The 26,026-nt window shown below is 35.0% G+C and overlaps 1 protein-coding gene across 2 annotated transcripts in view; it reads left to right on the plus strand.

Annotated features, from left to right (window-relative positions):
- The first annotated feature begins 9,571 nt into the window (after positions 1-9,571).
- The window catches only part of LOC122212836 (cullin-4B-like), a 140,352-nt gene continuing 123,897 nt past the window's right edge, over positions 9,572-26,026 (plus strand). The window contains exons 1-10 of one of the 2 annotated variants that reach the window (XM_042926810.1): positions 9,572-9,673; positions 10,980-11,201; positions 14,850-14,965; positions 18,677-18,780; positions 19,040-19,109; positions 21,731-21,804; positions 22,693-22,855; positions 22,956-23,045; positions 24,261-24,343; positions 25,102-25,169. In XM_042926810.1, coding sequence (XP_042782744.1) covers positions 10,994-11,201; positions 14,850-14,965; positions 18,677-18,780; positions 19,040-19,109; positions 21,731-21,804; positions 22,693-22,855; positions 22,956-23,045; positions 24,261-24,343; positions 25,102-25,169 — 976 coding nt within the window. In that variant the 5' untranslated portion in view covers positions 9,572-9,673; positions 10,980-10,993. Of the gene's footprint in view, positions 9,674-10,979; positions 11,202-14,849; positions 14,966-18,676; positions 18,781-19,039; positions 19,110-21,730; positions 21,805-22,692; positions 22,856-22,955; positions 23,046-24,260; positions 24,344-25,101; positions 25,170-26,026 lie in introns of those variants that run through there. The other variant, XM_042926811.1, reaches the window with a different exon arrangement.

Raw genomic sequence — 26,026 nt, forward strand, 5'->3', positions numbered from 1 at the left:
GGCTTGGCTCCCTCCCTCTCTAAACTTTTTTTTTTTTCGTTCCCCTCCCCCATGGTTTTTTGTTAAGGTTCTCAGGATCCACATAAGAGTGAAAACCTATGGTATCTGTCTTTCTCTGTATGGCTTATTTCACTTAGCATAACACCCTCCAGTTGCATCCACGTTGCTACAAAAGACCATATTTCATTCTTTCTCATTGCCACGTAGTATTGCATTGTGTATGTAAACCACAATTTCTTTATCCATTCGTCAGTTGATGGACATTTGTGCTCTTTCCATAGTTTGGCTATTGTTGAAAGTGTTGCTGTAAACATTGGGGTACAAGTGCCCCTATGCATCAGCACTCCTGTATCCCTTGGGTAATTTGCTAGCAGTGCTATTGCTGGCTCATAGGGTAGATCTATTTTTAGCTTTGTGAGGAACCTCCACACTGTTTTCCAGTGGCTGCACCACTTTGCATTCCCATCAACAGGGCAAGAGGGTTCCCGTTTCTCCACATCTTCTCCAGCATCTCTAGTCTCCTGGTTTGTTCATTTTAGCCACTCTGACTGGCGTGAGTTTGTATCTCAGTGTGGTTTTGATTTGTATTTCCCTGATGAGGAGCGATGTTGAGTGTCTTTTCATGTGCCTGTTGGCCATCTGGATGTCTTCTTTAGAGAAGTGTCTATTCACGTTTTCTGCCCATTTCTTCACTGGATTATTTGCTTTTCGCGTGTGGAGTTTGGTGAGTTCTTTACAGATTTTGGATACTAGCCCTTTGTCCGATATATCATTTGCAAATATCTTTTCCCGTTCTGTTGGTTGCCTTTTAGTTTTGTTTATTATTTCCTTTGCAGTGCAGAAGGAACTGTTTGTTTGTTTGTTTGTTTGTTTTTGTTTGTTTTTGTTTTGTTTTGTTGTTGTTGTTTTTAAAACTCATGAGGTCCCAACTGTTTATTTTTTATTTTAATTACCTGCCCTTTGGCGATGTGTCAAGTAAGAAATTGCTGCGGCTGAGGTCAGAGAGGTTTTTTCCCTCTTTCTCCTCTAGGGTTTTGATGGTTTCCTGTCTCACATTCAGGTCCTTTATCCATTTTGAGTTTATTTTTGTGAATGGTGTGAGAAAGTGGTCAAGTTTCATCCTTCTGTGTGATGCTGTCCAGTTCTCCCAGCACCATTTGTTAAGGAGACTGTCTTTTTTCCATTGGATGTTCTTTCCTGCTTTGTCAAAGATTAGTTGGTCATACATTTTAGGGTCCGATTCTGGAGTCTCTATTTTATTCCATTGGTCTATGTATCTGTTTTTGTGCCGATACCGTATGCTCTTGATGATTACAGCTTTGTAATAGAGGCTGAAGCCTGATATTGGGATGCCTCCCACTTTGGTTATTTTCTTTAATATTACTGTAATATTAGGGGTCATTTGTGGTGCCATACACATTTTAGGATTGCTTGTTCTAGCTTAGGGAAGAATGCTGGTGCAATTTTGATTGGGATTGCAGTGAATGTGTAGATAGCTTTGGGTAAGTGTTGACATTTTAACAATATTTGTTCTTCCAATCCATGACCACGGAATGTTTTTCCATCTCTTTGTATCTTCTTCATTTCCCTTCATAAGCTTTCTATAGTTTTCAGCATACAGATCTTTTACATCTTTGGTTACGTTTATTCCTAGGTATTTTATGACTCTTGGTGCAGTTGTGAATGGGATCAATTTCTTTATTTGCCTTTCTGTTGCTTCATTATTAGTGTATAAGAATGCAACTGATTTCTGTACGTTGATTTTCTATCCTGCAACTTTGCTGAATTCATGTACCAGTTCTAGCAGACTTTTGGTGGAGTGTACTGGCTCTTTTATGTATAATATCATGCCATCTGCAAAAAGTGAAAGCTTGACTTCATCTTTGCAAATTCTGATTTGTGCCTTTGATTTCCTTTTTTGTCTGATTGCTGATGCTAGAACTTCTTACTATGTTAAACAACAACAGTGAGGGTGGACATCTCTGTCGTGTTCCTGATGTCAGGTGGAAAGCTCTCAGTTTTTCCCCACTGAGGATGATATTAGCTGTGGGATTTTAATAAATGGCTTTTATGATGTTTAAGTATGTTCCTTCTATGCCGACTTTTCTGAGGGTTTTTATTAAAAGGATGCTGTATTTTGTCAAATGCTTTTTTCTGCATCGATTGACAGGATCATATGGTTCTTATCTTTTCTTTTATTAATGTGATGTATCACATTGATTGATTTGCGAATGTTGAGCCAGCTCTGCAGCCCAGGAATGAATCCCACGTGATCACGGTGAATAATTCTTTTTAGATGCTGTCAAATTTGAGTTGCTAGTATCTTGTTGACAATTTTTGCATCCATATTCATCGGGGATATTGGCCTGTAGTTCTCTTTTCTTGCTTGGTCTCTGTCTGGTTTAGGAATCAAAGTAATGCTGGCTTCATAGAATGAGTCTGGAACGTTTCCTTCCCTTTCTATTTTTTGGAAAAGCTTGAGAAGGATAGGTATTATCCCTGCTTTCAATGTCTGGTAGAATCCCCCAGGGAAGCCATCTGGTCCTGGACTCTTATTTGTTGGGAGACTTTTGATCACTGATTCCACTTCTTTGCTGGTTATGGGTCTTTTCAATTTCTTCCTGTTTGAGTTTTGCAAGTGTGTGGGTGCTTAGGAATACGTCCATTTCTTCCAGGTTGTCCAGTTTGTTGGCATATAATTTTTCATAGTATTCCCTGATAATGGCTTGTATTTCTGAGGGATTGGTTGTAATAATTCCATTTTCATTCATGATTGTATCTATTTGAGTCATCTCCCTTTTCTTTTTGAGAAGCCTGGCTAGAGCCTTATCAATTTGTTTATTTTTTTCAAAAACCAACTCTTGGTTGCATTGATCTGCCCTACCGTTTTCTGAGATTCTATATTGTTTATTTCTGCTCTGGTCTTTACTATTTCTCTTCTCCTGCTGGGTTTGGGGTGTCTTTGCTGTGCTGCTTCTAGTTCCTTTAGGTGTGCTGTTAGCTTTTTGTATTCGGGATTTTGTCTTGTTTCTTCAGATAGGCCTCGATAGCCATGTTTTTTTTCTTCTCAGGACTGCCTTTGTTTGCTGCATCCAAAGGGTTTGGATTGTTGTATTTTCATTTTCATTTATTTCCATATATTTTTTAATTCCTTCTCTGATTGCCTGGTTGACCGATTCATTCTTTAGTTGGGTGTTCTTTAACCTCCATGCTTTTGGCGGTTTTGCAGACTTTTTCCTGTGGTTGGTGTCAAGTTTCATAGCCTTGTGGTCTGAACGTGTGCTTGGTATGATCTCAAGTCTTTTATACTTATTAAGGGCTGTTTTGTGACCCAGTATGTGATCTAACTTGCAGAATGTTCCATGTGTACTCGAGAAGAGACTATATTCTGTTGCTTTGGAAGGCAGAGTTCTAAATATATCTGTCAAGTCCATCTGATCCAATGTATCATTCAGGGCCCTTGTTTCTTTATTGATCCTGTGTCTAGATGATCTATCCATTGTTGTCAGTAGAGTATTAAAGTCCCCTGCAATTACCACATTCTTATCACTAAGATTGCTTATGTTTGTGATTCATTGTTTTATATCTTTGATGGCTCCAGTATGCGGCACATAGACATTTATAATTGTTAGCTCTTCCTGATGGATACACGCTGTAATTATTATATAATGCTCTTCTTCATCTCTTGGTACAGCCATTAATTTAAAGTCTAGTTTGTCTGATATAAGTATGGCTACTCCAGCTTTCTTTTGACTTCCAGTAGCATGATAGACAGTTCTCCATACCCTCACTTTCAGTCTGAGGGTGTCCTTAGGCCTCAAATGAGTCTTTTGTAGACAGCAAATAGATGTTTGTTTGTTTGTTTGTTTGTTTGTTTGTTTGTTTTTAATCCATTCTGATACTCTACGTCTTTTTGTCAGAGGATTGAGTCCTATCACATTCAGTGTTTATTATAGAAAGATATGGGTTTGGAGTCATTGTGATGTCTGTAGGTTTCATGCCTGTAGTGCTGTGTCTGGTACTTTGTGGTCCTTGCGACATTTCTCTCACAGAATCCCCCTTAGGCTCTCTTGTAGGGCTGGTTTAGTGGTGATGAACTCCTTCAGCTTTTGTTTGTTTGGGAAGTCTTTTATCTCTCCTTCTATTCTGAATGACAGGCTTGCTGGATAAAGGATTCTCAGGGGCAAATTTTTTTTCTGTTCATTACATTGAAGATTTCCTGTCATTCCTTCCTGGCCTGCCAAGTTTCAGTACCTAAGTCTGCCACCAGTTTTATGGGTCTCCCTTTGTAAGTCACAGCCTGTGTAACCCTAGCTGATTTCAGAATTTTCTCTTTATACTCGTATTTTGCCAGTTTCATTATGATATGTCATGCAGAAGATTGATTCAAGTTACGTCTGAAGGGAGTTCTCTGTGCCTCTTGGATTTCAATGTCTTTTTTCTTCCCCAGATCAGGGAAGTTCTCAGCTATGATTTGCTCAAGTACACCTTCAGCCCCCTTTCTCTCTCTTCGTCTTCTGGAATTCCTATTATACGGATATTGTTCTGTTTGATTGCATCACTTAGTTCTCTAATTCTCCCCTCATACTCCTGGATTTTTTTCTCTCTCTTTTTCACAGTTTCCTCTTTTTCCGTAATTTTATCTTCTACTTCACCTATTCTCTCCTCTGCCCCTTCAATCCATGCTATGGCCGCCTCCAGTTTATTTTACACCTCATTTATTGCATTTTTAGCTCCTCATGACTATTTCTTAGTCCCTTGACCTCTGTAGCAGTAGATTCTCTGCTATCCTCTATGCTTTTTTCAAGCCCCGTGATTAATTGTATGACTATTATTCTAAATTCACTGTCCGATATATTGCTTAAATCGTTTTTGATCAATTCGTTAGCTGTCACTACTTCCTGGAATTTCTTTTGAGGAGAGTTCTTCCATTTTGTCATTTTGGGCAGTCCCTGTGGTGGCTCCCAACTGCAGTGCACTTCCCCTGTGCTGTCGGGAGTAACTTGTGTTGGTGGGCGGGGCCACAGTCAGACCCGCTGTCTATCCCCAGCTCACTTCTGGGGACACAGTCAGACTGGTGTGTACCTTTTCTTCCCCTCTCCCAGGGGCAGGACTCACTGTGGAGTGGGGTGCCCCTGTCTGGGCTACTTGCACATTGCCAGGCTTCAGTGGGATCTGGCGTATTAACTGGGGTGGATCCACGAGGTGCACAGGGGCAGGCGGGGCAGGCTTAGCGCACTTTGCTGTCAGGGGTTCCCTGTGGGACGGGCCCTGCAGCACCAGAAGAGAGGCAGGCCAATCAGAGAGATGGATCCACAGAAGCACAACGTTGGGCATTTGTGGGTGCAAGCAAGTTCGGTGATGGAAACTGGTTCCCTTTGGAATTTCGGCTGGGGGATGGGAGAGGGACATGGTGCTTGCCAGTGCCTTTGTTCCCCACTGAGCTGAGCCCTGTCTTCCTGGACTCAGCAACTCTCCTTCCTGGTGGCCTCTCGCCCTCCCCGCTCTCTGAGAGCAGAGCTGTTGACTTTTAACATTCCAGATGTTAAGTCCTCCTGGCTGTCAGAATGCACACAGTCCAGCCCCTCCACTTTTGCAAACCAGACTCAGGGGCTCTGCCTTGCCAGGCAGGCTGCCCTCCACTGCCCGGGCTCCCTCCCACCAGTCCGTGTAGCACACACCGCCTCCACCCTTCCTACCTTCTTCCTTGGGCCTCTTGTCCATGCTTGGATCCAGAGAGTCCATTCTGCTAGTCTTCTGGCGGTTTTGTGGGTTATTTAGGCCGATGTGGGTGGAATGTAAGTGATCAGCAGGATGAGGTGAGCCGAGTGTCCTCCTACGCTGCCATCTTCCCTATTCCTCCTAAGGCTGGCTTCTTAAGATTGTATGCCTTTTCTTGATCCTACCACCAACCAGACTTTGGGCTAAAAAAACTTCTTTTTTGTTTTCCGAAAGGCATGATGCTAAATTCCACTTAGTGGTTTGGTTCATTGAAGTCTGTAGAGTCAGAGCTCCGTTCTGCACATACTCAATTGTTGTCTGCAACGTATGGTGCTCTTATCGGGAGCATACACAAGAAGCCGGCCACTAGGTGGTGGGTGGGTGTGGGTGAGGTATGCAGAGGCTTGGTGGTTCCTTTGGGCCAGTTGAGGATTTGTGGGTGAATCATCACCCATGAGCATTGTTTCTTGATAGAGTCTACGGTGTGGTCAATAGAATCCACATCACTTTAATACCTTCAGTGTTCTGTCATCCTGCCAACGTTTTTCCAAACAGCTCACCAAACAGCTCGTGAATCAGTACGCTGGATCAGATGAAAGAGAAATGAGGCTCTTTGGCAGTATCCCACAAAGTTGGGGAAACTGAGTATATACTCCCATGGTTTCATTCTTTTCTTGGTCTTACACTGAGTTCGTTGGGGGAGAAGAGATATAATCTGTTCCTCTTACCCTCTCTAATATATCCAAACTTGTGTTTCATTTGTTTAAGTATGTGGTAGAACTTTTTCTCTGGCCTTCCATAAATGTTTCTTTCCAGTGATCACTTATCTAAGACAGTGTTTTTCAGGGTCCTGAACTTCAGCTAAAGCAGTTCACAGGACACAGACTACAGCCAGGTCTGAGGTCTGTCTGCATATTGCCTGACACTTGGTTAATCAAGACCCTCCTGGGTCCCTTGATATATGGTGGGGGATCCAATGTCTCTTACAGAAGCACTTTTGTGTATGGATAGATGCCAGTTTTTTTGTGAATGAGGGAAGAGAACAAAACCAAAAGATGACTTATTCAGCCATGATATTGATGTCAGTCCTAACCATTTTTAAATGTACAATTCTGTAGCATTAAGTACATTTAAAATGTTGAACAACAGTAACCACTATGCATTCACAGAGTTATTTCATCATTCCAAACAAAGCCTATGTACCCATTCAAAATAATTCTACAAACTGATAAAAAGTAAAAAAAAAAAATTATAAATATATATATATATACATATATATATATATATATATATACATATATATATGTATATATATATATATAATTTGAAGTTACCCTTGATACAGATACCCAATGACCATTCACAAGGGAACATTTATAAAGACTGTGAAGTTCACTTATTCTGGAATCTTTTACACGAGGTAAGTGGCTGATAGTCCAAACTATGTCTTTTCCCACCTTGGATAAGTCAAACTGAGAACCAGTATTAGTACTGTTTTGTCAGATTCTTTTGTGGCCAAAGAGTGTAAGACTAGAGTGCGGTGGAAAGATTAATGAATGGGTGTTTGTGTTGGTCTACTAAAAAAGGTTGGATCAAAATATCCTATTACTTAGGTGGCAGATAATTCGATTATAGTAAATCTGACAGAGCATGGAGGTAAGATATTCTGATAATATCAGCAAGCCAAAGAGGTTATGTAATTGTGGCAGTATATAACAGATAAAAGAACCTGATAAGATTCCCAAAGGATTAAAAACTTGGTTGTAGGATTTCTGGAGAGTATGGGCATATATACGATACATAGAAAGAAAAATCAAGTTTCTACCTAACTATATAATTAGTACGAGGTAGTATAGTTGTTTCTTGCTCAAAATCATGTTGCAGCTTACCAACATCTGTTAAAATTGGAAGCAGAAAATATACATATTTTAGATTTTGTTAAGAGGAAGCGAGAGTTTTACCATTTATTAATTATACAAAGAAGAGGAAATGGTGGTGTCTTTCTTTTGTTTGGATTCTGAGGAAAGAGACAGTTTAAGTGGCATTTTATTCTCCCTTTGACCTGGTCAGAGAAGAAATGAAGCTCACTATTTAGAGCAATACATTGCTTTACTGAAAGTAAGTTAAGGTAAATTGTTGAAAATATGAAAATAATTGTCCAAGGATAGAAACATGTCTATCCCTGACTGGAGAATACTGTTGACTCACTGTAACCTTTATTTAAATCTTGCAAATTCATCCTTCTGGAGAACACTCATTTACGGAACTCTCTAATATCTACCTCTATCATCTAAACATAAAGAAGATCAATAGGTCATTGTTAAGGGACATTAATACTAATGGTTTAAGATAGTAGCCAAACATTTCTAGTAGATTTAAAGCAAAATCAGTTGTTTTACAATCTGCCCCTTTTTTACTCTTTGTGAATCATCGGGATCAGTATTTCAATCCGTCTTTCTTAAGGCTTAATGATTCACTTCATTTAGCAAATGTTGATTGTAGTAAGTAGTATTCTATGGAATGAGTATGTACATGGTAATAGAAGACACAAAAGTGCTTATGAATCTCATATTTCGTACTGCCTTTGCTGTCATAATTTTTCATCACTACATGTAAAAAAATCAAAGTTTTTCTACAGTATTGTAAGAACAGGTACATTTTCTTCCATCAGACTATAAACAAAAGTAACCTATTTATCTTTCTTGCACTTCTCTCAAGTTCTAGTGAAGAACTGAAATAATTAGTGTTTCTACACCTCATAGGATTGGCAACAACATTAAACGAACTAACTTCAAGGAAGCACTTAATGTAGTACTTGGCACTGTGTTATTGTTTATTATACTAAGTCCTCTGTAGCTACGAAGGAGAGTGGGCCTGAAGGCATTTAAATAATTGATAGAATTGTTAAGGTTAGTAAAACACACACACACACACACACACACACACACACACACACACACACACAAATGAGTTAGGTGAAAAAAGGTAGTCAAAAATATTTTTTTTTACAAATTTATTTAGATTCCAGTTAGTTAATATAATGTATAATATTAGTCTGGTGTACCTCATAGTAATTGAAATATGTTTGATAAGTAAATGTCGGTAGTGGGCATATGTCTAGTTAAGGTTTGTTTAAATGTATTAACTTTCATTAATTTAGAGGATTTAGCAACACGATGTAGCAATATAAAAGGTGAAAGTACCAGTTACCAAAAGCCATTCACAGATGTGCAAGGGGGAATGGAATAACTCAGAATATGAGCTAAGCCTTACAGCAAAATAGAATTAAGAGGAGAAATTCATTTTCATCTATGCATCTACACCAAAATTAATAATGTTCACTTTATGCATTCTACATAGAGGTTAATTTAAATAAAAGTACCAGGACTTACAGCATAAAAAAAACAAAAAAACAAACAAACAAACAAACAAAAAACTAATCAGAAAAAAATAATTCCTTCCGTAGGAACTTTATAGCTTTAATAAAGCTGGTTAACGGTTATTTTTCCCTACATCGTCATTGACAGCTTCTGACAGCTTTCATACATTGCTTTAAAGGCCGTGGATGGAACGGCTTGACGAGTTGGCCTCCCAAGGAAAGGATATACAAGATTGATACATTTATGCTCCACATTCAGATTACTTAAATAACTGCATACATTTGAGGGCTAAGCGATCTACTGCAATCTGCTAAGAAAAATGTTTTTTTTCCACGCAGGGTTAATTGATCTTGTATTTCTCTACAATATCTTTCTCCGGACATGGCTCTAGCTCCTTTTCTCTTTTGCCTGGCAGCGCAGACGGTAGTTGTGCTATGCAAGCGAACGTCATAATCAGAATTTTGGACTCCGTCATTTCCGGCGGAGACATCTTGAGGTGTCGCATCGCGAGACGGCGAGGCTGGGGGGGACGTCAAGCGTCGTTTCTGAGTACTTTCTCCGGTTTCAGAGAGGCAAGTACTTTGCACCAAACAACCAGAAAATGTGTAAATTATTACTGGTTTCTTATGCCTTGATCGTAAGGGTGCCGTGTTGCTGTTTTAGTTCTAGCAGTCAGGAGGCTTCTAGCGTCGATTTTGTAACCGGAATTCTGTGTGAATGTATGTTGCCTATTTCTACCATTGCGTCTCTCTCTGTCTCCCTAAACTTCTCTCATGTTTTTCCGTGATTTCGGAGGGATATCCAAAATATCCATGATTTTTTAAAGTCCCTGTTTATTTGTGCCTAACTCATTATGTAGCGTAATTTGCCTTGCTTTTTATTTTCTTTTACAGGCTTTCCCCTTCATTTTCTTACATACCTCTTTTTGACTTTGTTCTTACCTTTAATCCTTCATTAAACTTAACTCTTTCCACCCATGTGTGTGTTTTTATTTATTTTATCATTTAGCACCTTGGGTATCCTACTTGCTGGATTTTCTGGACCTTTATAGTGAATGTTCCATGAGAGTGCAGAGCTTTGTCTCTTATTTGCTGTATATTACAAACGTCTGTATAGCTAACCGTGATGTAAAGTGGTACAGAGTAAACAAATGTATTATATTCTGGCTTTTCTGGCTTTCTGTACTTCACTTCTTGTCTCATTGATTTCTGCCTCTTAGCTGTTTCTGTGGTTTGTGTTTGTGTTTGTGTTTCTTTTCCCCCCTCAGGTAAGCTCTGTGTTGCAGGAGGTTGTGAAATATTCTGATATAGGTGCCTTGTACGTTTTTTTTTTTTTTTTCTTTTGCAGTTTGTATTTACATTGTGTTCTCTTTCTGTCTCCCTCTTTTTCATTTTTTCCCCTCTGTTTCCCAGTTTTCTCTTGTTTTCTAATCTCTTGTGTTTCCTTCCCATGTTTGCCCTTGCATATTCCAAAAACACTTTTACAACCATTTTGTCATTTGCCACTATGCTGTACTGAAACTCACTTCTTACTTCAGCAGTCTCACTTTTTCCCTTTGTGCTTGGTTACTTTCCTCTTTTTCTTTTGACGATTATTCATTTTTTCATTCTCTTCATTTTCACAATATTTCATCTCCTCATCTGGTCATTAGTGTTTTGACTGTTTCTCAAGAGATTATGACTACCTGCTGATGGTCTCCCTGCATCTGCTTCCATGTAGTGTTAAGAAAAAAAATGAGTAAAATATAGGAACAAGGGTCAGGAATATTACTAAATGCTCTTCGTGTTTGTCTCCTTTTGCTTCTTTTTCCTGTCACCAAAACTTCTTAAGTCTTCTACTAGATAAAATTATAAACTTGAATTTTCTTGGATTTCATAGGACTTAATGTGAAAATGCCTCAGGAAGACTCATCATCATCTGCAGCTGCTGCTGCCTCTCAGAAACAAGAACAACTTAAAAACGGAAAGTTGATAGTTTTCTCTGTGGCTGCAGACCATCACAACAATGACTTCACTAAAGCCCCAACAACTCTGTCTAGTTTTGCCAGTAACATGCTTGGCACTGGCTCTGTCAAGAAGTTGGTAATCAAAAACTTTAAAGGTAACTTAATGATAATTTTTTTAAGATTTCAGTTTTAGCTTTTCATACCCTGTTGCTGCTTTTTTACTTTAAATTCAGAGAGATACAGTTAATATTTTTCGAGGTAGTTAATTTTTACAAGATTAGGAACATTGATTTTACACTCTGAAGACCTGAATCCTGGCCCCAGTTTAACCATGGAGTGACTCGAGACCTTTGGAAAATTACTCCACTCTTCAGTACTTTGTTTCTCTCTAAAGTACATTTATGCCCTCCCTTACTGTTTGAAATACTCTAGGTTGCCACACCGTTGTAGAATACATTCTCTTCCATCTTTTTAGTGAGTGGATCTATAATATTACTGAGAAAAGTTCTTACATGGGGAGTCCAAAGGCAACAATTTAAATTTTTAATAAGTTACAGAACAGGTGGTAAAAAATTGTGCATTTGGACATAAACAGTGAAACCATAATAAGATCCTTTATTAGGAGTAGATTTTAAATTTTGAAGAGATATTAATATAAAAATTAAAACTCATGATAATCATTGGTTTTTCATACAATTTTTATAGAATTAGCGTAATTTTTCATATAATATTTTCATATCGAATTCATAAAACAGAATCCTTACATGGTATTTTGTCATTTTATAAACCAGTGTTTTTGATATCTTGTCAAGATTCTCATTTTTTAGTTTACAGGTTTTAAAGGGCATATTCCAACCCCGTTGCCATCTTTAGTTGTCAAGAAAAAAATTAACTTTTTAAAATTTTAATTAATATTATTTAAAAACTTTTGAATTCAGTTATTTTCTGCTCAAAAAATAGTTTTGTAAGTAAATATCAAACAATCCAAAATTTATGAATAAGACCTCAAATTTTCTAGAACTTTTCAAAAGTAAATGTTCGTAACATTTTGCCCCTTGGTGTTTTGCTTTTTACCTTTTCGCCTTATCCAGAACCGAGTGCATGCTAGATTTATTATGCAGAAGTTTGACTCTAGATTGTTGAAGTTTCAAAAAGCAATCTTACTTTAGTGGCCAAGTAAGATTTCAAATAGCATGAATTATTTGAATTCATGTTATACTCATGCATTGTTGCATAGATTGAAAAATTTACTTTTTCCAATCTTTTTTGGTATATTTCAGCATTAGGGTGAATTTAAGGAACTGAAATGCTTTGGTCTGTGCATATGTTTTTCATTGTTTTAGTCAATATTACTAATTTGATCTGGGTTCTCATACTCAGGGCAGAGCTATATCAAGTATCTCTTAAAGTTATTTAAATAATTTTGACTGTTTTTTAAGTTTATTTGTTTTAAGACAGAGAGCACAAGCAGGGAAGGGGCAGAAAGAGAGGGAGAGGGAGAATCCCAAGCAGACTTCCCACTATCAGCACAGAACCTGACACAGGACTCGAATTCATGAAGCATGAAATCATGACCTGGGCCAAAATCAAGAGTTGGAAGCGTAACCAAGTGACCCACCCAGTTGCCTCTACAAATTTATACTCCTACGTAAAGGATATACAACATTTGCGGTTCTGTCTCATATGTTAAAATACTACAAATAAACTTAGAAAATATTCTGTTTTAGTGGGATGGAATATTGAAATAGTTCTGTAGATCATCATCATCCGATATCTGACTTTCAGGTGTTTTTGCTAACTTTTTTATATAAACTAGATTTGAAGCAACACTCATATTCCTTTTTCCGTGACATAATTAATAATGCTTTTCAGATTTTTAAAATAACTCATTTATTTCAGGGTAAAGTTTGTATTAAATGCTGCATAGAAGAAGGAATGGTTACCATCTTGGATAATAGTAAATTTTTTTGAGAGTGAGAGAGTGAATGTGGTACAAAGAAAAATAAACTTAATATTATATATATATACACATATATATATATGTAATTATAATTATATAATATATATTATATATACCATAACTGTGTATTTTATATATAAACCCTAATATATATGTTAATATATATTATATATAATGATTAATATAATCATATTAATTATATTATATTAAATATAGTGTAAATTTAGTTATATATAATTATTAATGGATATTAATAACTAATATATAATATATATTATATATAATGTAATTTTATATATATTATATATTAGCCTATATAGTTTCCCTTCCGAAGGGCCCACATCTTGGTTTTGATTGTTTTCTACCTCAGTTAATTTGTGCTTAATTTTGTATTATTTTTCTTCTTATTTTAGATTCACTTTATCTTTGCCAGCTTCTTAAGTATAACCTTATCATTTATTTGCAAGATTATTTTTGTTTAGTAATTTAAACATAAAAGTTTCTTGTTTTTTGTTGAGACTTTCTTTTACAAATTTTGTGCTGATATTTTTACTGAGGAGAAATTCACAAAGAATAAATTGGACGTTAACTTTTAAAGTATACAGTTGTACACTTAGCACTTGACGGTATTATGTAACTACTGCCTCAGTTTAATTGTGAAATATTTTAATAGGTAGAAAATGAAAACCTGTGTTCACAAGCATTATGATTTCTCTGCCCCATTCCTTTTCCTTTCATTTCTGTCCTCTCTCTACGAGGCAGTCAGCTCTCTGATTTCTGTCTTTATAGATTTGCCTCTTCTGGATGTTTCATTCTATAATCTTTTTTGTGCCTGGCTGAGTTCAGTTAGCATAGTGTTTTTGAAGTTCATTCAGGTTGTAGTATGTGTGAATGCTTCATTTTTATGGCTTAAATAAAATCCTATCATATGGATGTACATAGTGCCATGAACATTTATATACACTATTTTGTATGAATACCTGTTTTTAATTCTTTTGGATATACACTAGGAAGGGAATTGTGGGGTCATATGGTAATTTTATGGTTAATGGAAGAACTGCTAAATTTTCCACATTCTCCATACAATTTTATGTTCCTACCAGAGAAGTATAAGCGTTCTAGTTTTTCCACATCCTCTAAAAAACTTGTTATATCCTTCCTATTAAGTATAAAGTCGTATGTCATGATTTTGACTTGTATTAATCTATTACTATGTTGGGCAGCCTTTCATGGGTTACTTGGCCGTTTGTATATGTTCTTGAAAGTATCTGTTCAAATCTGCTGCCTAGTTATTAATTGGTTGATATTCTTTTTTGTGGATGAATTGCAACAGTTTTTTTTTTTTTATTCTGGATGCTTCATGTTTACCAGTTATTAGAAAATATTTTATTGTATCCTGATGGTTGTGTTTTGCTTTCTTTATTCCTTACCTTTGATCCACAAAAATTTCACATTTTAACTTAATGAACCCCAATACATTATCTTCTGTCACTTATGTTTTGGTGTCATGTGTGAATTTACTGCAAGGTCCAAGGTCACGAAGATTTATCCCTTTGTTTCTTACTAAAAGTTTTATAGATTTTGCTTTCGTATTTACATTTATGTCTTTGATCCATTTTGAATTGTGTTTTGATTATGACACTGACTTCGTTCTTTCATATGTGGGTATCTTGTCGTAGTACCATTTGCTGAAGTGACTATTCTTAACCCACTGAATGGCCTCAACAAGCTTTGTTTAAAATAAATTCATTATATTATAAATGTGTGAGGATATGTTACATGTTCTAGTATTTTGACATTGTCTCCCAAACAGTTATGCTATAAACTTTCATTTATTTATTAGATAAACCCCTGCCACTGGAAAACTACACTGAAGAAACATGGCAAAAGTTAAAAGAAGCTGTACAGGCTATCCAGAATAGTATCTCTGTTAAGTACAGCTTGGAGGAACTCTATCAGGTGTGTGTTACTTTTGGATACAGGTGTTCACTAATCATAATGGAATCAGGGTTTATAGTAATAATTGAATTATAATTCCTTGGATAATTTTTATCATCATGCATCGTAATCATGGGATCTACCAAGATTACAATCATGCAGTACACTTTGTGTATTTATGTTTGATTGATTTACTTAGTTACAATTATGTTGTGTATAATTTTGTACTTTTATGCATATATTCTTATTGTTCAGGGTATTTTATTTTATTTTATTAATTTTTAAATTTTAAATATAATTTATGATTAAGTTGGCTAACCCACAGTGGATGCAGTGTGCTCTTGGTTTTGGGGGTAGGTTCCTGTGATTCATTGCTTACGTACAGCACCCAGTGTTCATCCCAAAAAGTGCCCTCCTCAGTGCCCAATAACCCATTTTCCCCTCTCCCCTAGTGCCCCAATAAACCCTAGGTTTGTTCTCTGTATTTAAGAGAGTGTGTAACTATTTTTTCCCCTACCCTTACCCCATGGTCTTCTGTTTAGTTTCTCAAGATCCACACATGAGTGAAAACATATATGTCTCTTTCTCTTATTGACTTGCTTCACTTGGCATAATACCCTCCAGTTTGACTTGCTGCACTTTGCATAGTACCCTCCAGCCCCATCCACATTGCTGCAAATGGAAGGATTTCATTCTTTCTCATTGCCAACAAATATACGTGTGTGTGTGTGTGTGTGTGCGCGCGTGCGCGTGTTATGTATAGTATATATGTTATTAATATATTAATAATACTAATTTTATTATTATATTACATATTATTATATTACTATATAATATAATCTTTTATATATAATTTGTATTATATTATATTATCCATTTATCAGTTGATGGACGTTTAGGCCCTTTCCATAGTTTGGCTATTGTTGAAATTGGTGCTACAAACATTGGGGTACATGTGCCCCTGTGAATCAGCACTCCTGTATCCTTTGAATAAACTCCTAATCGTGCTATTGGTGGGTCATAGTGTAGTTGTATTTTTAATTCTTTGAGAAACCACCACGTTGTTTTCCAGAGCAGCTGCACCAGTTTGCATTCCCACCAACAGTGCAAGAGGGTTCTTGTTTCTCCACATCCTCGCCAGCATCTGTAGTTTCCTGAGTTGCTGATTTTAGCCTCTGTGACTGGTATGAGGTGGTATCTCACTGTGGTTTTGATTTGTATCTAGCTGATGATGAGCGATGTTGAGCATCTTTTCATGTGTCTGTTGGCCACCTGGATGTCTTCTTTGGAAAAGCGTCTATTCATTCATTCTACCCAATTCTCCAGATTACTTGTTTTTCACATGTTGAGTTTGCTAAGTTCTTTATAGGTTTTGGTTACTAACGCTTTATCCAGTATGTCGTTTGCAAATATCTTTTCCCTTTCTGTTGGTTGCCTTTTAGTTTTGTTGTTTCCTTTGCAGTGCAGAAACTTTTTATCTTCATGAGGTCTTGATAGTTCAGTTTTGCTTTTAATTCCCTTGCCAAGAGATACAGGAGTGCTGAGACATAGGGGCACTTGTACCCCAATGTTTATAGCAGCACTTTCAACAATAGCCAAATTATGGAAAGAGCCTAAATGTCCATCAATTGATGACTGGATAAAGAAATTTTGGTTTATATACACAATGCAATACTACATGGCAATGAGAAAGAATGGAATATGGCCTTTTGTAGCAACGTGGATGCAACTGGAGAGTGTTGCTCCTCTTGGCTTGTTGTTCCTCCCTTGGCTTTGGAGACCTGTTGAGCATCTGAGGTCAACGAGGTTGTTGCCTGTTTTCTCCTCTAGGATTTTGATGGTTTCCTGTCTCACAGTTAGGTTTTTCATCCATTCTGAGTTGTTGTTGTTGTTTTTTTTAATGTATGGTGTAAGAAAGTGGTCCAGTTTCATTCTTCTGCATGTTGCTGGCCAGTTCTTCCACCGCCATTTGCTAAAGAGACTGTCTTTTTTCCAGGGGATACCCTTTCCTGTTTTGTCAGAAATTAGTTGGCTATACATTTCTGGGTCCAATTCTAGGTTCTCTGTTCTATTCCAGTGGTCTGTGTGTGTGTTTTTGTGCCAGTACCATACTGTCTTGATGTAGTAAATGCTGAAGTCTAGGATTGTGATGCCTCCTGCTTTGGTTTTCTTTTTCAACATTACTCTGGCTGTTTGGGGTCTTTTGTGGTTCCATACACATGTTGGGATTGGCTTGTCCTAGCTTTGAGAAGAATGCCAGTGCAATTTTGGATGAGGTTACATTAAACATGTAGATTGACTAGGGTAGTATTGACATTTTGACAATATTTATTCTTCCAGTCCATAAGCGTGAAATGTTTTTCCATTTCTTTGTGTCTTCTTCACTTTCCTTCACAAGTCTTCTATAGTTTTCAGCATACACATCTTTGTAGACTACATCTTTGTATAGACTATCTTTGAGTAGACTACGTCTTTGGTTAGGTTTATTCCTGGCTATTTTATGATTCTTGGTGCAATTGTAAATGGGATTGATTTCTTGATTTCTCTTTCTTTTGCTTCACGATTGGTGTATAGAAATGCAACTGATTTCTGTACATTGATTTTGTGTCCTGTGACTTTGCTGGATTAATGTATCAGTTCAAGCAACTTTTTGGTGGAGACTTTCAGGTTTTCCATGTTAGAGTATTATGCCATCTGTGAAAAGTGAGTTTGACTGACTCTTTGACAATTTTTATGCCTTTCATTTCATTTTGTTGTCTGATTGCTGATGCTAGCACTTTCAGCACAATGTTAAACAACAGTGGTGAGAGTGGACATCCCTGTCATGTTCCTGATCTCAGGGGGAAAGCTATGTTTTTCCCCACTGAGGATGGTACTGGCTGTGAGGTTTTCTTATATGGCTTTTATGATGTTCCATTGTTCAAGTTATTTTAGTTAAATGTAATTTAGCCTGGTCCTGTACATGTTTTTTCTTAGTTTAAAAAGAACCTAGGCATGCTTATGTAGCTCTGACAATTAAGCCTCCAAAAGGCTCTATTACTGAAATGTAGCATACTTTTTCTTTATTAAATGTGCCTTTGGTCATAAAGTTTTGGTTAGACTCTAGAACTCTTATAATGTTGATTCTGAACATTCTTGCCAGATGAATTCTTTGTTTAATGAGGAGTGAGAGCTTTGCACTATTGGTGACTTCACTGCAGTGGTCAGTAGGGTGTATTTTAATATAAACAAATGGTTTGTTTTATTGTTTGTTATAGGAATTGAAAGTCACACTTAATAAGATTGTGTTTCATTGTATTGTACACATTTTTAAAATGTATTTTCTAATTTTAAAATTTTAAAGAAAGATTGTAATCTTTTAAAAATTCTGAAAATTAAGACGTGGTTTAACGTATGGTTTGAACAGCTAATTTCAGAGAATTATTTTTAAATTAAAGAAAGCTGATTACTATGAATGTCTTGGTGCTTAGAATTACTCATAAAGAATGGGTTTGTACATACTGATTGAGATGGAAGACTTTAAATTCATTTTCTTAGGGTTCAGATACTGCAAATTTTGAAATAGCTTTTCATCATTTAATAGTCATGAATATATTCATGACATTCCTATTCACTTATTAATTCATATAAAATAAGTTCACAATCAGTGGTCCGTATATAATCAACAGTTGTAGACAAAGTAACTTTATTTTGCATTTTTTCAACTTAAGCACAAAAATTTCATTTTTTCAGAGTGTTGAAAACCTTTGCTCCTACAATTTATCTGCAAACTTGTATAAACAGTTGAAGCAGCTTTGTGAACACCACCTCAAAGCACAAATTCATCAATTCAGAGAGTATCCTTTTTTTTCCTCTTTGAGTTGTTTCCTGTCTTTTGTCAAATTTTCCATGTCAGTATCTATCAAGTGGAATAATTTACTTGGTATATGGGATTAATGTTATTTTTGTTCTCTTTGTGTTCTGTTTAAGACAGACATCCTTGGACCTGAGGTTATCATTAAGCAGTTTTAAATACTGTCTTTTAGAAGTCATATCTTCCGTTTGCAGAATGTGTGTTAATGTTAGAATATAAAGTTTTTCTTAACATTACCTCATGGATTCTGTGGATAATGGCCCTTTTCTAAAGAAAATGGATAAATGCTGGCAAAATCATAGCAGACAAATGGTAGAGTATAGAAATTATATTTTTAGTTCAGAGAATTATCATGGAATGTGTTAAATGGTTCTGTAAATGAAAAACTTCAAACTGTAGTTAGCCCATACTTTATTTAAAAGCTTCTGGAAGTACTTTTATGGTAGACCAAAATTTTCAGTTCTTTAACGTTTTAATTTTAATTTATTTATTCGCTTACAATTAGGTGTTTTTTTCCAAACAGATAATTATACTTTAGATGTAATTGAGTTTAACATTAATAGGAGCTTAAACAAGAGGCACGAAATGTATGTCAGATTTAGTCTTACTAAATAGTGTGTGAAATTAGTAATTTATCATCTGAGTTTTGAATATATGGAGGAATGTGTAGTAGAGCTATAACAAAGCTATACTAAATAAGATAGATAAACCTGTAAATACTTCAACACAAAATATGTCTATATTTTGAAAATGAAAATATGTAAATTGTGTTTGCTTTTCTATTTGGCAGAATAAAGCATAAGGTACTATGATATGTTGATACTATTATTAGATTTAAAAGTTTATTTAAGGTATAAAAACAAAACTGCAGTGAGTTTAAATCTTCACTAATGGAAAACATTTCTCTCAGTTTCATATGTAAAGAATAAAAACTAGAATAGACTAAACAGTTCAATAAAATAGTGATACTGAAGAGTTTATATTTTTAAAATATAAAAGGAGGTCCCCACATGAATCATGACATGAAAGTATTTATCTAATTGGTTTTAATGAATTGCCAAGCATATTGGCTGATTTAGTTCTTTGTATTTGGAGTTGTTATTCTCACTCATTCGGACAATAAGATGTGTCCTAAGTCATTGATGGCTCCCACATCCCATCTTTCTAGTTTTCTTTGTTTAAAAAAGTAATTGTGGGTCTTGGTTAAAAATGAGGGCTGTAATCCATACAAATACCAATTTCTTTTAACCTCCCCAAAAGTGTTAACATGGCAAAATTCTCTCAACAGCATAATAACCCCTTCCCACAACATTTCCAGATGTCCTCTGTAGTGTTAAAAGAGGAATCAGCAAAAGAGGTGCCATAAATGTTTTAAGTTAGAAGCAAAAAAAGTAGACATTTTCTAAAAACAGTGTATTTATGGCTACAGTTGTTGCTGATGTTAATTGTACAAGCATATTTTAAATCCTACACAGTTGATTACACCATTTATAATGATGGTGAACTTGCCACAAAATTAAGTGTGTGTGAAATAATATGCCATGCATGTTGATTATTCCATGCAATATGTAAAAATCATTCTGAAAAATATTTCCTGGAAAATTCTTACTCTTTTAAGATGTAGTTCAAAGGTTATCATTTCTTTCATGCTTTCTAGGCTATTCCACTCTGGCTTTTATTCCACCCTAGTTTTCTTTTGCTTCTCATTTGCTTTCTCCCATCTCTTTGTATTATAGCACTTAAAAGCATGTTTGTAATATAGCACTTAAAAGGTGTGTTTAAAGCATTAATGCTCTATTTCCTTTTGTAGATTATGAATTCTTTACCAAGTTTTTTGGTATAATAGAGTCATCACATTGTGCAAGTTTAAGATGTACAGTGTGATGATTTGGTAACGTCTGTATACTGCAAAATGATTACTACGGTAGAATTAGCTAATACCTCAATTACCACTTTTCATCATTACCATTAACTTTTTGTGGTGATAACAGTTAAGTATCTGTTCTATTAGCAACTGCCAAGTATCTTTCCAGCACATATGGTGATTAACTTCATCACCATGCTTACATTGGATCTCCAAAATTTATTCATATTACAAGTGAAAGTTCATGCCCTTTGGTAATTTATTTTAAAATTTAAATGATTAAAACCTTATTTCTTTACAAATTAATTACATTTTCATTAATATATTAGTATAACTTGAATTTAATACCTAAAGTTTTGTCAGTTTAATTTTTTAGTACGGTAAGTATTAGCAGATACTTACACTGGTGATAATTCTTTGCTTTCATCAGTACTTTTTAAAAATATGAAGGGGACTTGAGACAATAATGTGTGAGAACTGCTCTTCTTATATATGCTCACATCGCAGTTAATTTGTACATAGCCAGTATATTCATAATAAAGAAGTTTGTACATAACCAGTATATTCATTATAAAGAATTCTCTTCCTGCTGTGTGTGTTTTTAAATAAAAGCGGTGAAATGTTATATTTGTACACGGCCTTGGTCTTCGTAAGTATTGCTGTTAATTTTCCATATTTCCTCTTCTTTTATGGTACAGCTCTGTCTTATATTTTCAGTCTGCTGAAAATGTATATGTAGGTGTTTTTCAAAGATGTGTTGAGCAGACTATACTTACCACTAATATTCATATATCGGCAGTTTTTACATAAAATAACCCATTAATAAATTTTCTTTATATATTTCTATTAATCTTTATTATTTAAGAACTAGCAGCGTAGAAAAGAGTGAAAAATTTGAAAGGTTATCTTTACCAGAGAAATAAATACATTATTGCCCATGTTTGATTGATAAGAATGTTATAAATTATGTGCTTTTCTTAAGAGTTAAGTTTTTATTTGATGGGATGATAATTTAACCAAAAAATCTTTGAGACGTAGTGTTTTACCTTTATTTTTTTATTTCTAACAGAGCATGATTAGGAACATTTTTCTGTTCCTAGATAGAACTTATGCGTTTCAAATTTTGATGTTGTCTTCAATTTGGTAAGATACAAATAATTACTTAAAACACTGTTACATGTGATTTATAATCACCTCCTTTATCTTCTGAGAGAAAACACAATAAGAGAAAAATCATTTTCAAAATGTGTATTTCTTTGTATCCTAAAACTTTGACTTTTTTTTTTTTTTTTTAATTTTTTTTTTCAACATTTTTTATTTATTTTTGGGACAGAGAGAGACAGAGCATGAACGGGGGAGGGGCAGAGAGAGAGGGAGACACAGAATCGGAAACAGGCTCCAGGCTCCGAGCCATCAGCCCAGAGCCTGACGCGGGGCTCGAACTCACGGACCGCGAGATCGTGACCTGGCTGAAGTCGGACGCTTAACCGACTGCGCCACCCAGGCGCCCCAAAACTTTGACTTTTTTAAAATGATATTTGAGTACATGGTAACACAGTTTTAAGTGTTACTTTATAATTTACCTCAATTTAAAAACATGTCTTAATTAGGAAACATACTAGTTCTAGAATCTAATCTAGGACACTGAATCCCATTTGAAATACTTCGTTATAAAACACTAGAAGGTCACTAAGTTGATATTAATGTCGATATTATTCATACCATTGTGCTTATTATGAAGGCTAAAAATCTAAGGCCAGTTTAGAAGCTTTAGCGTCCTAAATTTTGCTTAATTTTTAAGAAATTACTGAATTATACATGTCATCCACTGTGCCTTATTTACACTGAAATCTTATTTAGTGATTTCAGACCATCAAAAAACAAAATAGAAATATTTATCCAACTGTAGATACAGTGAATTTAACATCAAGTTATATTTTGTTTTGACTGGGAAATGCATTATATACACAGAAGTGTAACTGATGGGGAAAATATAAGCCAAAATTTAGGCAGATTTTTTGTTTGTTTTAGGGATATGGGCCTTGAATTATTTAAATCATATATAATTTGTGATCAGAATGTTCGTAGCAGGACCATAGATGGAATTCTTGTGTTGATTGCGAAAGAAAGAAATGGCGAAATGGTTGATCGATGTCTTATTCAAAGGCTTGTAACTATGCTTTCGGATTTGCGGGTAAGTAATTCCTTAACTTTCATTAAATTGAAACTGATTTCTAATGTGATATCTTAAAGATAACTTTTAACTAAGTTTCTTTTATATATTCCATTATTAGATTTACCAAGAATCTTTTGAGAGTAAATTCTTAGAAGAAACAAGCAGGTTCTATGCAGCAGAGGGAAGGAAGCTAGTGCAAAAAAAAGAGGTATTTGAGATCAAGATGATAATTATAAATTCTTTCAATATCCATAGAAAAGATTATTAAAATGTAAAGAACCATGTTTCTTTATAATTCCTATAAATTTTGAGAAACCTTTCTTCCTGACAATTTTTTATTCTTTTTTTTCTTTTTTGGTCAGTTATGCTAAAGATTTGTCTACTTGGTTGATCTTTTCAAAGAAGCAACTCTTGGTATGGTTAATTTTTTTTCTATTGTTTTTTTTTTTTCATTTCTCTCTCATTAAATTCTATGCTAAATATTGTTTCTTCATTTGCTTTCATTTTACTTTGTCTTTTTCCAGTGTCTTTAGATAGAAAGTAGGGTTTTTTTTTTAAAGTTTATTTTGTTTTGAGGTCTTTGTTTTTCTGATGTAATTATTTATAACCATAAATTTTCTTCTAAATAATGTGTTAGCTGCCATATTAAGTTTAGGTATGTTCTAGCCCCGTTTTCACCTATTTTAAGGTACTTTGTAGTTTCTCTTTGATTTCTTCATTGACACCTTGATTATTGAGAAATGTGTTGTCTAATTTCCACATATTTGTGACTTTCTCAAATTTTCTTATTTTCCCATGTTTCACTCCATTTTGATGAATGAGCACAGTTTTTATAATTTCATTCATTTAAAATTTATTTGCTTGTTTTGTGACTTGATGAGGTCTGTCTTGCAGAATATTCTGTGTGCACACTGAGCAGAAGTGTATTCTGTTGTTGAGTGGAGTGTTCTATAAATACTTTTTCGTGTTTAGTGTTGTTAAAGTATTATGTTAACTTGCTGGTTTCTGTCTGAGTACTCTATCCATTATTTTGGATATAATATATGTCCTTTTATATATCATGTACATTCTGTATGTACTGTGCATCATAGATCTGTATGTAGTCAAGTCATCAGCTTTTGTTGAATTTTCAGTGTTTCTCTTCATTTATAACAGCCCTTTGCTTCATGTATTTTATATTTTTGTTTGGTTATATTAAATTTTCAAACCATGGATTCCAGTTACAAGCTGTAACCAGTTTAATAATTCTTGACATTCTGACTTGATAGAAACAAAATGACCATATAGCTGTGCCTTTCAAGGTTATGACACTAAATTGATTTAAAAGAGGAATGTTTTTGTTTGCTTGCTACAAAAACTTTGTAACTTTCGTTCTTTAAGTCCCATGATTCTTAAAATAGGAAGGTAAAAATTTTATTTTCAGATTCCTGGGTGTCTTTACCACATCAAGAAGCTCCTAGAAGGAGAAGTAGACAGAGTTAGAACCTACCTATGCCTTAACACACAGTAAGAATTACATATTTTGTATTTGTATATGTAATTTCTATATACCATATTTATATACACTTTGATTTTGCTTTACTTAGATCAGAAATTATCAGGGACACCTGGGTGGCTTAGTCAGTTAAGCATCTGACTTCACCTTGCCTCAGTTCATGTCTGTGCTGATAACTCAGAGCATGGAGCCTGCTTTGGATTCTGTGTCTCCCTCTTTCTCTGCCCCTACCCTGATCGTGTGCATGCTTTCTCTCTCTCACTGTATCTCAAAAATAAATGTTAAAAAACTTTTAAGTTGTCGTATGATAGGATTAAATAATGTAGTTCTTCACCTTTTTTGCTTAGTTCCTGCCTTTCTCCTTTCTTCATTTGTATCAAAAAGATGGGAAAGCCTGACAAATAAAAATTTCTTCGTAAGTTTATTTTTTAGTTTTTTGGATGAGTGGGAAACTTTAGAAAATTTGTTGTTGGTCTTGTTTAATTAGAGGTAAAATAGTAATTTTTATGTAAACTAGATGTTTATTATTATCACATAATTTTCTGTAGTTATGTAATGATAATTATAACTCTGAAATCAGAAGTTCATGCAATGAAATTCAGTCTCCTGAAGACCAGACTACAAATCTTATGGCACTCGTACATGCATAACAATGTAAAACAGAAATCAGGACAGATGACAATAATATATGCAGCAGGGTTTTGGAAAACCGTTTTAACTCTCCATTAGGAGAATCTTGCAGTGATTCTAAACTCGTTTTTTTAAACAGGAAACAACTGATCACTATGCTAGAAAAGCAGCTTCTAGGTGAACACTTATCAGCAGTTCTTCAGAAAGGTAAATGAGAATATGTATGTTTTGAGAAGGCATTATTAAAGAAAATAATTTTATTTTTTTACATTTTTAAATGATTTTAATTATTAATGCATTCTGTGTGTAAGTCTTCCTTTAAAATGATTGATAAAACCAGATACAATTTTTTTCTCATTCTCTCATTTGCCAAAGCAGTTTGTGTCATGTAGTATATTCAGGGTTTTTTTATAAGAATACTAAATGAGAGTTACACATATACCTTGAGATAGTAATGTGCTCAAGCTTTATTTTTGGCTGATGTTTTAAAAATAGTCTGTATTGTTACCTTTTTTTCTGGTGTTTTAAAATTTTAGATTGTAGGTTAGGGCTGTTGAGCACATGTTTTGCTTCTGGTATTTTCCCTTTTCTTCACGTAAAGGCAACATTTGTTCAACAAATTTGTGATGAGCTTTTGCTTCTTGGTGCAAAATAAATGGATTCAATACAGGACATAATTTTTTAGAAAACCTTATTAAATGAGTGCATGTAAACTAAAACCTAACGTTGAAAAGAAGTACATTATTGAAAGGAGAGTCTGTGTCTAGTGACCTCCCACGAGGAAAAGATTTAGGCATGATCATAAACAGGGAATCCTGGTGTTGCTGAAGTATACTTAACAAGGCTTTAGGGAATAGTGAATGTTAGTTTAAACTGGAGAGAGTAAGTGTAGTTGATCACATTGGCCTTTTGAAAAATTGGATTATATTCTAGATATGATTAAAATCTTCTTGAGCACAAAGAGCATGTAGGAGAATATTGTAGTAACTTTTTAGACAGATGGAGCCTTGATTTTATGGTTGAAGAAGGGAGAATGTCATATTAATTAAGGTAATTTTATTCTT

Source organism: Panthera leo, assembly GCF_018350215.1.
Source record: "Panthera leo isolate Ple1 chromosome Y unlocalized genomic scaffold, P.leo_Ple1_pat1.1 chrY_random_Un_scaffold_79, whole genome shotgun sequence".
NCBI lineage: Eukaryota > Metazoa > Chordata > Mammalia > Carnivora > Felidae > Panthera > Panthera leo.